Raw genomic sequence first — 16,080 nt, forward strand, 5'->3', positions numbered from 1 at the left:
TGTCCCTATTCGCTTCTGGGGTGATGCTATCCTTACGGCGGTATATCTTATTAATCGGATTCCTTCCCAGGTTCTTGATATGAAACCTCATTTTTCCCTTCTATACCCCAATGAGGAGTTGTTCACTATTCCCCTCAAGACATTTGGTTGTACCTGTTTTGTTCAGCTTCTCGGTCCCCATCACTCCAAGTTTGAACCCAAGGCCTCCAAATGCATCTTTCTTGGTTATGCACAAACTCAAAAGGGTTATTGTTGTTATGATCCTGTCTCAGGGAAGAAGTTTGTATCCATGGATGTCACTTTCTTTGAGGAGACACCCTACTATTCTCGGGTCTCTCCTCAGGGGGAGAGTAGTGAGCGTGGAAATTTGGGTCCTTTTCTTCAGGGGGAGTGCAGTGAGGATAGGGTTAATACTTTTGTGGCCGTTCCCTTACCTATTCTAGTTGGTGATGAGGGCTGCAGTAGCGAGGGTGGTCAGAGGGATCGGGAGTTGAGAATCTATCACAGGATTAGTGCAGAGAGTGGGGAGCTGCTTGAAGACAAAGTTATGTTTCAGCGGTTAGTGGGAAAGCTCCTATATCTATGCCTCACCCGGCCAGATATCAGTTATGCCGTTAGTGTTGTTAGTCAGTACATGCATTCTCCTAGAACCACACACCTTCTAGCAGCAGAAAGAATACTAGCATACTTGAAGAGATGCCTGGGTAGAGGTATACTGTTCAAGAACAATGACCACATGAAGGTGGAAGTCTATCGGATGCCGATTGGGCTGGGAGTGTTGATGACAGAAGGTCTACCTTTGGATATTGTGCTCTTGTGGGAGGTAACCTGGTCTCTTAGAGGAGTAAGAAACAGAGTGTTGTCTCCCGATCCAGTGCTGAAGCTGAGTACAGGTCAATGGCTAATGGAGTGGCTGAAATTCTTTGGCTGAGATCACTACTTGAGGAGTTGGGTATTGAGTATGAGAAGCCCTTGATGCTGTATTGTGATAATCAAGCGGCTATTAATATAGCACACAACCCAGTGCAGCATGACAGGACTAAACATATTGAAGTTGATCGACACTTTGTACGAGAGAGGGTCTCATCACAAGAAGTGTGTCTCCCATACATCACCTCCAATATGCAGCTGGCAGATATCCTCACCAAAGCTGTACCACGGAAGAAGTTAGAGGCAGATCTATCCAAGTTTGGAATGATAAACATTTATTCCCAACTTGAGGGGGAGTGTAGAGAACACTGATGTGGGCCCCACAGCTATGGTCCCACTGTGTTCGTAGGGTAGAAGATGTTCTAGTCTGCCTAGGGTTAGCTATTGGTCATTTAGTTGTTTCAGTTGTTATTTATTTCAGTCTTATTTTTTGCTCTATTTGTTATGTAAAGACTAAGGGCAGATCTGTCCTTTCCATGTAATGAGCATAACCTATAAATATTAATTAAAGTGGCGGCGGCAGAACATTAAGCTTCTGCTCCTCCTTTCAACTCTTGTGTTCTACTGCTTCTCCTCCCTCTTCCTCTTCTTTCCTCTTACCTTTCTTCTTATTTTCGATCCTGAAATCCATTAGGGTTCAAGATTGATAACAGTCCTGAACTTCTACTGTTATCAATGCAATGTAACCAAATCTTGTGATGCTGGCATTTTTTTTTTTGAGTGGGTTGTGGTTATTTTATTGATAGGTTCCAGTCTGATGGGATATGAACTTTTCTATTTTTTTTGTTCAATCTTGGAATAAATTTTGGTTTGTTTAGTTTTAATAGGATTTGTAATTGGTATTTAGAGTTGTTTTAAAAGAGTTGGAGTCCTTATTCAAGTGTCCCAATGGGTTACCTTAGTTTTGAAGATGTTAGAAGTTGATTTAGGTCATCTTCACGGTTGAATTTGTATTCTATAAAGGGAAATCTGCGCCCTTATCTCTAGTTTTAAAATAATTAATTTTTGTTGGAGTTTTAGTTGACAATTGGTGAAATAAAAGTTCATTTTAAAAGATACTTGCAGGTGAGCGTGTGGTATTGATCTCTCTTTTCTCTTCTCTTCTTTCTCCCTTTTTCTCTAAAGGTGTAATGTTTCTCTTTTCTCATTTCTTCATATATGAATATCTTCTTTTCATAATTCGAATCCTTAATTCCTCTTCTTCATCTATCACGTTCTCTTTAGTAAGTGTTAGTGGAAACTTTTTTTAGTATAATTTCTCACATAATATAATTCACCCAATTAGACTAATAATTGGGGTTTTTTTGTTATTTGGGTAATCCCCATTCAAGAAATCATGTAGATATTCCCTTAATTACATCTCTGCTAGGGGCAGAGAAAATCTTTTGGTTCTGATTCAGAAGTACCAATGAATAAGACTAAACTAAGTATGAGTTTTCTACAGAATTTTCCTTTGAAAATTCTGGTATATATTCCCTCTTTATTTGAGAGAAAACCAGTATATAAAGAAACAAACATTGTATGCATAACAAGTAAATAGGTATCATAAAGAGCATGTTTCACCAATAAGGCTACAAATGGCCTTTAAATTATGGTTGTGTGCATTATCATGCTGTGCGGAACCATAATCAGCCAAGTTTCATGAACAAGGTTGTAGTTGGTTTTTCCCCTCACACATAGGTTAGTAGGTTGTAAGGAACCATAATCAGGCAAGTTTCATGAACAAGGCTATAGATGGTTGTCTTCTTACATGTATTTCAATATGAAACAAGGAAGAAAAGAGAAAAATAAAAGGAAGAAAGAAAGGAGTGAGAGGAATTGATAGAATATGGGCTTCCATCTCATGTGAGAAGCACAAGGAGTATCATATTGAAGAGGTGTAGGAAGAACACAAGATTCCCTACCTTCTTCTTCCTTTTTCTTTTATGCTCTCCACACCAATCTTCTTCTCTTTTCTCTTCCCACTTGTTTCTTAACGCTAGAAATCCTGCAAATCAATTAGTAATAGCCAACAAAAAGGCATTAGCCTCTTCTCCTTGTAGGAGAGGGGTTTATATAGAGGAGGGAGGTGGTTAAGTAGCTCCCCACTCCCATCTTCTTAGAGTGCCAAGTGTCACCCCACTTAAAATGGGTTAAGGAGGGAAAGGAAAACTTTTCCTTCCTAAGGTGACAAGTGTCCCCCCACTTCAAAGTGGTTAGAGGAGGGAAAATAACTCCTTCTTCCTAGGGTGACATGTGTCCCTCCCACTTCAAGTGGTTAGAGGAGGGAAAACAAATCCTTCTTCTTAGGGTGACATGTGTCCCCCCACTTCAAGTGGTTAGAGGAGGGAAAACAAATCCTTCTTCTTAGGGTGACATGTGTCCCCCCACTTAAAGTGGTTAGAGGAGGGAAGATAACTCTCTCCCCTAGGGTGACATGTGTCCCCCCACTTCAAGTCGTTAAAGGAGGGAAAATAGTCCTCTTGTTAGAATGGGACAAGTGGCATCCCCTTATAAATAAGTGGGACACCTCATAAGAAATTAATTAAAATGGATTTATTCTTCTAGAGCCTGCTGTTCCACTAAATGGGCTCTACTGTGGGCCCATTAAATTCTTATTGCATTATAAATAAGCCCAAATAACTTGGGGCCTGTTGGACTGCTGGCCCCTTTCTTTATTAAAATGTTTCAGCCCACCAATAGGACTGGTTGGGCTTATAAGACAGTCCTTTTCTTTTCTTTATTATTATATATATTTTTTAAGTTGTGACTGGAAGTATCTTAATAACCTGCTCCCAGTCCAGCAAATTTAAGAGAGAGATTATTTCTCAAGGAGCTGCTGCACCTTCAACAAATCTGTCTTTTCCAGATCTTAGGTATGCTGTTAAATTTTTGTTTAATTAAAAAGAAACAGATAACCTCTCTTTCTTTTCTTTTATTTTTATTTTTTATTTTTTTGATTACTGCTGAATCCTTGAATCATTAAATAGGATTGCCTTTTTTATTTCAACCTGTTTTTTTTTTTTTTTTGGACTGAATCCTGAAATCATTAAACAGGATTTTATCTTTTTCTTTGACTTCTGTCAACAGAAAAATGACTGAATCCTAAAGCTATTAAATAGGATTTGATCTGTTTTTTTTTTACTACTGTTAAAAAAAAGGCTGAATATGATTGTGTTTTTTTTAACTGCTGTTAACAGGAAAAAGGCTGAATATGATTCTGCCTCTTTTCTTTTTTTTTTTTTTATTTTTATTTTTATTTTTTATTTTGACTTCTGTCAACAGCAAAAAGGCTGACCCTTTATATTCCCCTAATCCTAGAGTTTAGAATTGTTACTTTTTTTTTAATCACTAATGAAAGAGACTTAACTTGACCTTTAACATTGCATTTTGGGCTGTTTTACAAACATTCCCATTCTCCCTGAGAATGTTCAGGGTTGCCCTAAAATATTAGGGTAAAACTATTTTAGCCCAAGGCATTTAGTGATCTCCAGGCTCAAGGCACTTAGTGATTTCCAGGTGTGGATCACAGATAAAAAACGAAAATCAGATTAGAAGTAAGATCAAAAAGATTTTAATGGTTTTGATGATATCATTGAGAATTAAAAACCCATATAATAATTAAGGTATAGATGATTAGGGATTAGTGTGGTTCTGATGATCTCCAGGTGTAGATCATCATATAGAACTAGCATCAGAAATCAGGATGAATGATTCTCAAAGATTAATTGAAATTCAGGTTCTGATGATCTCTAAGTGCAGATCATCATATAGAACCTATTAAGATTTAAAATGCTTAAAATAAGGTGCAGGTTTTGATGATCTCCAAGCGTAGATCATCACATAGAACCCATCAAAGATTAAAATGATTAAAATCAAGTACAGGTTCTGATGATCTCCAGGCGTAGATCATCACATAGAACCCATCAAAGATTAAAAGGATTAAAATCAAGTACAGGTTCTTCTGATGATCTCTAAGTGTAGATCATCATATAGAACCTATCAAGAGTTAAAATGCTTAAAATCAAGTACAGATTCTGATGATCTCCGGGCGTAGATCATCACATAGAACCCATCAAAGATTAAAACGATTAAAATCAAGTACAGGTTCTGAAGATCTCTAAGTGTAGATCATCATATAGAACCTATCAAGAGTTAAAATGCTTAAAATCAAGTACAGGTTCTGATGATCTCCAGGCATAGATCATCACATAGAACCCATCGAAGATTAAAACGATTAAAATCAAGTACAGGTTCTGATGATCTCCAGGCGTAGATCATCACATAGAACCCATCAAGAATTAAAACGATTAAAATCAAGTAGAGGTTCTGATGATCTTGAAGGGATGAGAGCCCTACAAGTAGGAAGGGTGAAATTTCAAAAATTTCTCTCTCCCATATGGGAATCACATTCCCTGAGTCGATCACTATGGGCTCTTAATGGGTGCAACATTTACACTAAATGGTTCTTGGGTGCCGCCATCTTATGAAGGCCTAAAGACTATGGGTAGATGCAAGATTAGTCCATCAGGTATAACCCTCAATGGTCTTACACTTAACCTCTCAGCCCATAATGATCAAACACTTCCCGACAAGAGAGGACCTCTCCCTCGGGTGGAAGGTGCAGTGCTGCACTCTCTACTCACATGGATCCCGGGAATTAAAACCTTTTGCAAACATTTTGAAACTGTAATATATATATGTATATCTCCATATAAATATATTTTGCAAAAACAAATTTCAACGGTTGAAATCAACTGCCGGCAGTTTAGGTTTCCATCAGAGAGAGTGCATCCCTGATCATTCACTTTGTCCGACAAAGGGGCTGATCTTGTCACTATGATCACCCACTCAGATGAATTTTCGGACTATCCCAACATACCCAGGTTTTGATTCCCTCTAAGGTTCTCCTTGATTGGCATATCAAAGACAGCCCAATCCGGCACCTAGTGCAATATCATAATTGAGTCTAGGGGTCAGGTGTAACATTCCAGTTTTGCCCATCTATCTCCAAGGTCCAGGGCAATATTGGAATTTTGGTCTGGTTCATGGTTTCAAGAAAACCTACACTGCATGTACCTCAGATCTCACCCTAGTAGCTGAGACAAGCCACTCCAACCAACTTGGCGGTACATCAGTGTTAGCCCTGGCAGGATAAATCTCCCCAAATCTATCCAACGACTGTGAAGATTCTAAAATAACACGAGTCTCATATGTGTCAAGTTTAAGGGTATTACACAGAAACACACCATAGTAACATGAATCAAATATGTACTTTATTCATTTATAATAAATGTCACAATGTACATCATGCTGATTGGAGCTAAGGGCATACACTGTCTAACACTTCTTCCTTTTTCTTTTATGCTCTCCACACCAATCTTCTTCTCTTTTCTCTTCCCACTTGTTTCTTAATGCTAGAAATCCTACAAATCAATTAGTAATAGCCAACAAAAAAGGCATTAGCCAACAAAAAGGCATTAGCCTCTTCTCCTTGTAGGAGAGGGGTTTATATAGAGGAGGGAGGTGGTTAAGTAACTCCTCACTCCCATTTTCTTAGAGTGCCAAGTGTCACCCCACTTAAAATGGATTAAGGAGGGAAAAGAAAACTTTTCCTTCCTAAGCTGACAAGTGTCCCCCCACTTCAAGTGGTTAGGGGAGGAGAAATAACTCCTTCCTAGGGTGACATGTGTCCCCCCCACTTAAAATGTGGTTAGAGGAGGGAAAACAAATCCTTCTTCCTAGGGTGACATGTGTCCCCCACTTCAAGTGGTTAGAGGAGGGAAAACAAATCCTTCTTCCTAGGGTGACATGTGTCCCCCCCACTTCAAGTGGTTAGAGGGAAAACAAATCCTTCTTCTTAGGGTGACATGTGTCCCCCCACTTCAAGTCGTTAAAGGAGGGAAAATAGTCCTCATGTTAGAATAGGACAAGTGGCATCCCCTCATAAATAAGTTGGACACCTCATAAGAAATTAATTAAAATGGATTTATTCTTCTAGGGCCTGCTGTTCCACTAAATGGGCTCTACTGTGGGCCCATTAAATGATTATTGCATTATAAATAAGCCCAAATAACTTGGGGCCTGTTAAACTGCAGGCCCCTTTCTTTATTAAAATGTTTCAGCCCACCAATAGGACTGATTGAGCTTATAAGACAGCCCTTTTCTTTTCTTTATTATTGTTATATATATATTTAAGTTGTGACTGGAAGTATCTTAATAACCTGGTCCCAGTCCAGCAAATTTAAGGACTTAACAGTAAGGATTTTTCATTGTCTTGTATTAATCGATTACTATCCTAAAGAGCCTTCTATACGTTGTTTGCATGCAAGAAAACTTGCATGAACAGCCCTAATGTGGGCAATGAACAAAAGGAATGGGTAAAACAATACAATAAAAACAATGAAAAAGATACGAATACAACTGAAAAGTACAACTTGGTAGCAAGTTTTAAAATGTTGATGTCAATAGAAATGTTGCCAAAATATAGGACATATGTCAGGAATGTCAGGGGGAAATATTGTAAAAATTAGGGACGTTGTAGCAATATATGAAATATGTGGAAATATGCAGTGATATTAAAAGAAGCATTAGTACGCATTTCTAGACTATTTTCTTATTCCCAACAATCACGTAAAGCCAAGAAACTAAGATCATTATCAAAGTACTAAACAACGAAGTTGTCCTACAGACTTTGAAAGTAAACAATTAACACTTAAACTGCATAATTTATTATATAAATAAAAACTATGGTTTAACATCATGTCCAAACCATCACACATAGCCAAGAAACTAGGATTGATAACAAACTGATAACCAAAGAAATCCTCCTACAAGCTTCATGAGTTAACAGTGAAACTACATGATGTATTATACAAATAAAAACTAACATTAGAATGACACAAAAAGAACTTCTAGGTGGCTCAAGGTGGTCATCATCACCATTAGGTGGGTGATAATATTGTGGTTCTTCTTGTTTGCAACTTTGCAATATTGTTGCCAATTCATCATACTACTATACCACCTCTTCTACTCCTCTACACTGCATTGGCTGTTTTCTTGATCAATTCTTTGAGAAACTCCTATCTGTGGGTATTCTCCATATGCATATTGATGTCCATATCCATATCCATTACCATAAGAGGTCATGTTAGGAACTTATCCATAGAGTTTGGATATTACCCCCATCACCCCCATCACCATCACTACCCCCATCACTTCTACTTCTGTTTCTTGGAGTTACAAATTCGTCAGACCAATCTTCATCTTTATCTTTCTCAATTTGTCATTGCCTTTGATTTTGAGAAGCTATAAATTCATTTACATTAATGCGCATCTCATTGGCTATTCGAGCATTTGGCCATCCCCTTGGTCCATCTAACAAAGGCTCAGGAGATTTTATCCATTGATAGAGAAGGTTCCCTTCATCCTTTTGACATGTAAAGGTTGAAAGGATCAGCATAATTCTCTTTTCGTTATCACCTTTAAGATGTTTTGCCTTGAGCCTCAAGTTGTAGTGGACAAAAACTAATTTTTTTGAGCTTTTCATGACCCAAGTGGCTAAGCGGCTTTGTGTGGATAAGAGAGAACATGCTCCAATTTCATCACATCTTGATGATGTAGCCATTGATATCAACACACGTACAACTATACCTCTCCAAGTAGGAGCATCAAATCCATACATTATCCACCATTCAGCTGTAAATATTAATTTTTTTCATGTTAGTTCAATTGTTCAACTATATGTATAAATAGAATCATGAAGTCTAATTTAGAAAAATTAAATAGATAGTCTCTAATTGAGCTTTAAACTTGGGCATTATGATATCACCTATTTGGGTGCATTTTTGTTTTTGAGCTAATGGCAGATTGCCTATCAAATGAGACAATTGCATCCCTAAATTTTAACACCTACAAAGATGGTGTAGGTGACATCACCTGTATGGACAATTGTGTCAACAATGGATCTTGGATAGAGAAGCTTCTACAGGTCCTTCTAATTTCTCTAATAGTTGTAATTTTTGCAATGTCATGCCTGATTCTTTGGGTCTTTGGGTGTGAAGGGCTTATATGAGGATTCAGAAATTGTAGGTATAGAATAACTTGAGTTTATAATATGACCCCACTATGAATCATTTTACTAAGATAACTAAATTGAGTGGGAAAAGACCAAATTACTTCTTTACAATATAAATACTGTCACATCTGTAGTCTTTTGATGAAATATCACTATAACTGAACAAAAAGCTATGGTTCTTGGATGTACATCCTGGGTCCTGATTTTGTATCGAATTTCAGATCCTTCTTGTAGTAGGGAAGGCAAGGAGTATGCATACAGCATTGAGTTACAACTCGATGATCAGAAAAATCTGATTGCTGATTTGTTGGCTAGGGCGTGTTTGCATAGAGTTGAGATTTACTGGGACCTACTGCCTAAACCATCAGGGTAGTGCATGAAAAAGTAATCTGGAAGGGTGATCATTGTGGGTGGAGGTAGCTGAATTCCACATCTTTTTTCCCTAAATAGTATCTGTAATTCTGAGTTTCTAGACTAGAACACAATTTCTGAATTGTTCCTTACAAAATTTTTCCAATTTGGATTGTGCAGCACTCGTGAAATTAGATTTTATGATATCAAGTGTTATTTTATTCTTTCCTATGTGGCCATTGTTTAGTTAATTTCTTTTTTCTATTTTTAATTTATGTTGTTTATGAAGTTCCTTGTGTTGTGAACTTATTGTTTGTAGGTTTGGAAAAGGTTTACCCAATTTGAGCAAACATATGGTGATTTGACTAGCATGTTGAAGGTATTTTCTCTTCTCATTTTTTGTGATGCATGCCATTTGTAACCTGAAAATGAGTATGCTCACTAAAATATAATTGTGAATGATCATTATTTTTTATATAAGTTGTTCTTGGAAAATTTTCTGCTTTCCAATAATTTTGTTTTTTGGAGTGCAAATGATCAAAATATCTTATTGGGGATATGGGGCATCAACATAATAAAATATGAGGGTCATTTGGACTGGTCAAAAAGCCTTGAAACATACCTACAGTTTCAGCCTGGCTAAGCATCTTGCTAAGAGAGTCAGCCACAACAATGAACAAGGGAGGAGAGAGGGTCTCGTATATGTCTGACTTCTTCCCTAAGAAAGTGAACCGTAGCACTGGGCATGTGGTGATGCCGGAAGAACGGTGTCAGGGAAAGCGTGCACAAGCTAGTGTATGGTCCCTTACTCTACATGTGCCTCTCTGTCAACTTAACCTAGGATCTGCCTCCCCAACTAATTGAAGACAGATTTGCAATATTCTTAATAGGTACACAACCTGCGTGGGGGAATTCACCCCTATAAATAGAAGGTTTGGTCTCCCATGGAGGGGACCTTTTTCCAAGAAATCCCACATTCCATGATTCCACAGACATACTTTGGATCATTGATTTCAGGATCCGGATTCCAACCTTTAGCACTCACAGGCTGTTTCATACACATCGCAATCTTTGATTCAAAAGTGATCATGACATAAATAATTTCAGACCCATCCGCAGTGGGGAGGTGTACATGAAATCATTGCAATAAGTGTCTGTGTCTCTTCATAAGCGAGTTACAACTTCTGTTATATACTTGTGACTTATATGTATGTTTTGATCAGAAAATACAAAAAAGAACTTGAGTAGAATTAGGGTTTCCCTATTCAGGGTGTATAAGTATGCACTATGTCTGCTAAAACCCCGACTTGGGCTCTCAATGGGTTATAGTGAGTGGGGCCCACAATCTGTGGATGAGTTATGGGACCCACCCACTTCCGTTGTTCCTTCTGTTATTGTAAAAGAATTCTAATGACCCTGCTAATATTACACTGTTTTCTTCAGCTACTCCATTTTGTAGGTGTGTGCTTAGTCAAGAAAATTATGATAAATCCCATCATCATCATCATATGAGGTCAACTATGATAAATTCCATGTGTCCACAAAAACTTTTTTAAATACCCAAACCATATACCCTTCTCCCTGAATTTTGAGCATAAGGCTTTTATTTGTGCAGAAAACTGGGTAGTTACGTATGTAGAGCTCAGATAGCTGAGGCATAAAATAAATCTGGGTCTATGGAGTAACCATCCACAATTAGTATTTATAAAAAAAACCATCCCCAATTAGTATATAATATATAAAGATCAAATGAGATAAAATATCAAGTCTAGATTCAATTCAGTGAGCTATATCAATGTTGAAGACAAAACTTTGATGCCTGATTTTCCAAAAAAAAACTGATAATATGTTGACTGCTCAGAATAATCCTCAAACCCCAATAAGAAATTCCAAAAAACTGATATATATATATATATATATATATATATATATATATATATATATATATATGTTTCTTATATATCTTCACGAAATGGAACACAGAAACTGGTTTCAAGTCTCATTTTTGAAAAATGATGCCTTAATTGATTTTCAGCTTTCCATGAGTTAGGGAAGTATTCCAGCCTCAATCAATCGAGTCTATAATACCCTAGATCGGAACAAACCCTCATCAAATCCATTCTACCTTAAACCAGATGAATGGTTGTAATTGATAAGAAGAGAAGATGGTACATACAAAGCTTTAACTATATTGCAAACTTTAGAATCTGAACGTTTCTGATTAATCTGGACCAATCTATCATTTATGTAGTTCTATTATATTATTGTAGGGCATTGGAAGATGGTTCCATTGGTAGGTCCATCGGAGTATTTTGAAGGCTAGGAATGCAAAAGTACCCAATATAGGGAGTAACCTTAGAGTTAGTTGACATGCTATAATTTTAGCACCAAATGAGTTCTATTTTTGCTTTCTTTTTATTTGGATAATAATTGCTGGTGTATATTTGATCCTCTAATTAGGATGAAGCTGCATCTTATTAATAGATTTTATCTATCAAAATAATTATATGTTGATGGGGATGCTGATCATGAACCTTTGCTAATAACATGGTTGTGGATGGGTTGCTCTAATAATAATTGGCTCCTTGATCATTTTTTGTTCTTCAATTCATTTTTGTAGTTTGCCTTTTTTCTCTGTATCTTTTCTCAATAATCAAATTCATCTTGGAGAATATTCTCGCAAGCATATTATTGATTTCTAAAATTATAATGGGATTGTTCTTAGCTTTCTAGACCATACAAAGACAAAGTTTTCTTTGATATAGGTTGAGCAAAGAAGGAAGGAAGCTCTGTCTAAGTCAGGTGAAGAAGGATCATCAACACTAGAAGGCTCATTGCAAGATGTTGTCTCAAGATACAGTTTCATGGATCTCTGGCCTTGCTCATCCAAGGATTTGGACCATTTGGCACGACAAGATGTACTTCATTTTTCACTCAGCTTAACCCTTTATCTTGTTGTACATAACATAATCATAGTTGTCAAGATGCCAATGTGAAGCTAGGAAATGGGGGGAGTGCTTTGTTATGTACCTAATTTTGCATTTAATCCTTCATTTGTTTCATCAATTAATACTCTGTCTTCACCAAACAACAGGCACCATTGCACTTCCTCTTGAAAATGTATACTGAATTTATCAATTATTAATGCAAAAAAAGGACCAAGACACTAAGTATAAATTGTTATATATGATGCCTTTGCAAAAACAACTAGGTGATAGGGACTTGGAAATGGAACTGCTTTTCTGTCTGTTATGTGGGTCAGTGGTTCACTTGCAGGTTAAACGGGTTAACCTGTGACGTTATAATTTAATAATGAATATATAAAAACAAAAGAATGATTATATTTATCATATTAACGATTATAAGTGTGATAAGTAATAATTATTTTTGATAAAATGGCAGAAAATACAAAAAGTAGAAGAAAAGATAATTAATACCTTGCCAATGACCCGGTGATCATGGCTGAGTGAACCGATTTTTTTAGGCAAGCAGTTCAGTAGTGAAATGGATCATGAATTCCCAAAATTAAATCCTCCCACTGACCAGAATGTCCACCCAACATGCAAATCAGCTAAGAAAATTGACCAAAAGTGAACAGAAGATAGGAGGGTCCCTGTACCTCTTTTAGTTTTGGGAATTAAAGATTTGTTAGCCATCTATCAACAAACCCTTAGATCCATCTGGGGTCATAACCTTACTGCAATTCATGTTGGTCATAAAATTAAGGGTTCATTTGGTTCACGGGAGTAGGGGTCTAGGATCAGAATTGGAATGGCCTATTCTGCTTCCAACTGTTTGGTTGGGCGGAATCAGAATCCCATTCCCATTCCTGCTGGAATGGCATTCCCGCATTTATGGGAATGGCATTCCCGCATTTATGGGAATGGCCATTCCCTCCCCCTCCTTTGGGAATGAAATCCCATTCCAGTTGATTCCAATTCCCATTTTGATTCCTGTCTGAACCAAACAGACTATAGGAGTAGAACATTCTGATTCTGATTCCGATGGTGAACCAAACGGACCCTAATTTTGAAACTTTTCTGATTTTTGGTATTTTCTGTTACATGCATATCATGGTAATTTTACTGAATATCAATGGTGTGTGTTGTAGTAGTTCTGTTATTTGTATCTTATTTTAGTTGTGTTTAAATTTCCATGGTTATATGACAAGTAGATAAAAAATTGTGATGTTTTATTTGGGATAATCTCTCTATGGAAATTCTTTAATTTGGGTGGATAGTAATTGGAGTGCTGTCGCTTATGTGTATATATGTTTTGTAAGCCATGTTTCTAACAGATAATGAATTGAAAGTGTCTTCTTGTAATATAATGGTGCAAACTGCATTGTCTCTTTTTCTTATTTCTTTTCTCTCCTCTTTCTTTCATCTAGTTCTTGTTTTTGGATCATCAAAGAAGGATTGATTTTATTAATTTGAGAGAAGATGAAGACAGATTACAACCAGCAGAAAAACACTGTCAGAGCTACATAATGATTTACCATACTGCCCAGAAAAGATTTTGTTTGCAATCTCCTTGTTGTGCTAGTGAGTCAGCCATCCCATTTGCAGTCCAAATCCAAATGAAAGTGGCATTGAGCTCCCTTGCTAAACTTTCAATCTCTCACAAGGGAAGTCTGTAGATCCAGGGAGTATTACCTCTGCAGCTAGACCAAGAAATCACCAGCTTTGAGTCCCCTTCAACCTCCATGTTTTTAAAATCTGCTTATTTGGCTAGTTTTAACCCCTGAAGAAGTGCTAGTTCTTTGTTACAGCTTTGCTAGTTTCTTCCATCTGGTTCTTTGTTACAGCTTCAATCAAGATCTTTTGGTTAGCATCTCTTCCTGCTCTCAAAAAGGCTGTTAATCCTTACTCATGACCCTCTACACAGTACAAGTTTCTTCCTTCTCTCTTTCAATTTCCATTGTTTGAATTTTCTCTGATCCTTGTTTCTTTGGAAAATTTGCCTTTTCTTCAAGATTAGTTTAGATTCCTCTGAATTTCATTTTCCCCTCATCATTCTCTATATTAATTTGTTCTAAAATGTTTTAATTCAAAGATCTACCTAAAACCCTAACATCCATTTTTTTTTTGTTTTCTTTAACAATGTATTTTCATCTTTTTGTGCCCAAACTTCCTTAAACTCCAAGTTTAATTGCTGCATAAATCTCCCTACTGTGGATCTGCATAGAAGTTCATACAAAAGTTTGACTCCTAGACATGATTTCTTGGTTCTTCTGAGTTTTATTTGTCCAAAGAGAGTGCGGCAGATTGCTGAATCTGATGTGAAAACCTTAATAAGCTGAGTTGCTTATCTTATATAGCTCCATTAAAATATCCTAAAGCTGCAATTCATCTTCTTGATTCATTCTATCAAGTTTTTTGCCCACCTATTCTCCCTAATAAATTTAGGTTATTTGCAGTTTCTTTTGCAATTAAAATTTGCTCCATGTTATTGTAACCTGACACATGAACCCTCAAAATTTGATGATGATCAATAAGTTCCATAGTCCTCATTAATAAGTCCAAGGAGATTCATTGTTAATGTTGCATCCTCCTGATGCAGATAAGGAAATAATTTGTTTTTTTTGATAAGTAAATGGTATATTTCATTAATGGAAAAACATCACACTGCTTACCAAAACAAGCGGCAGACCAAAAGGTACAACATGGCTCCCAAACTAATAGAGCTTCAATGTACATTAAGGATAACAAGGGAAAAAATTGCTGCAGATTACAGATTATAACCTGGCCCTGGGCAACCCCATTCTAGCTGTTCTCTTAACACTGCTGCTCTCACCAACAGATCTGCCAGCATATTATCACCTCTTTGTATCCATTTGAATGAGGTATTCAACTTGAGAAGCAAGCAGTGGGGATTATCCACGGAGAATTAGATCAGTTTTGCAATTCCTACACGAATTTCAGAAATTTTGAGTAATAGGATATTTGTATTTTTAATTAACTATTTAATTTTTTTAGTTGTAGGTGTATTAATAAAAAAATTCTGTTTTTTTGTGAATTTTATTGGTATTTCGGAATTACTATTTATGGTAAATTTTGGGCTTACTATTTATAGTAATTCTCATAATTACTATTTTTAGTAATCTTGCGGTTTACTATTGTTAGTAAATATCAGGTGTTGTAAATTATGTCAGTTTTAGTGGGGTTAGGATAGTGTTATTATAGTTGTTTTATGCGTTAGAGGTTGATTCTGGGTTAGTTTCTTGGTCCAAATTTGAGTCTGTAATGGGACATCCAAGTTAATAAATTGGTTTTGTAAATGGTTATTATAATTGGATTTTAAGGAGAGTTGATGTGAAATAATCTTTGGTTCAGTGAATTCTGGTTATTGGTAGAAAATTTGAATCATATCTCATTGTTGTTTACCCTAATTCTCGTTCTTTGGTCGATAGCAATCTCTCTCACTTTTCTGCCCTTATTCTTTACCCTTGACCACCCAAATCCCCTCTACCCCATAAAGCCCACCACTAGATCTTTAATTAGTTATACCCTACCCCCTCCTGCATCATCTCCTGAATGATGATTACATCCTTCATACAATTTCAATAAAGCCCAACACCACCCTTTTAGATGCATGGCAACATAGAAAAAACAGTAAACATTTAGTTTCTCACAATCCCATCCTATTGCCTTCTCATTGTTAGTTCATGCAAGAGAAAGAGAGAAAGAGATAAAACACGAGAAGAGAGACTATTTGGTTGGTCTGTCTTACTCGATCCAATC

The 16,080-nt window shown here is 36.7% G+C and overlaps 1 protein-coding gene across 2 annotated transcripts in view; it reads left to right on the forward strand.

Moving 5' to 3' along the window:
• The window catches only part of CSTF77 (Tetratricopeptide repeat (TPR)-like superfamily protein), an 86,282-nt gene that overhangs the window by 48,937 nt on the left and 21,265 nt on the right, over nt 1-16,080 (forward strand). For both annotated transcript variants that reach the window (XM_010281161.3, XM_010281162.3), the window contains exons 16-17: nt 9,657-9,716; nt 12,103-12,255. In XM_010281161.3, coding sequence (XP_010279463.1) covers nt 9,657-9,716; nt 12,103-12,255 — 213 coding nt within the window. The remainder of the gene's footprint in view (nt 1-9,656; nt 9,717-12,102; nt 12,256-16,080) is intronic.

The sequence above is a fragment of the Nelumbo nucifera genome, chromosome 4, assembly GCF_055504915.1.
Source record: "Nelumbo nucifera cultivar China Antique chromosome 4, China Antique-T2T, whole genome shotgun sequence".
Lineage (NCBI taxonomy): Eukaryota > Viridiplantae > Streptophyta > Magnoliopsida > Proteales > Nelumbonaceae > Nelumbo > Nelumbo nucifera.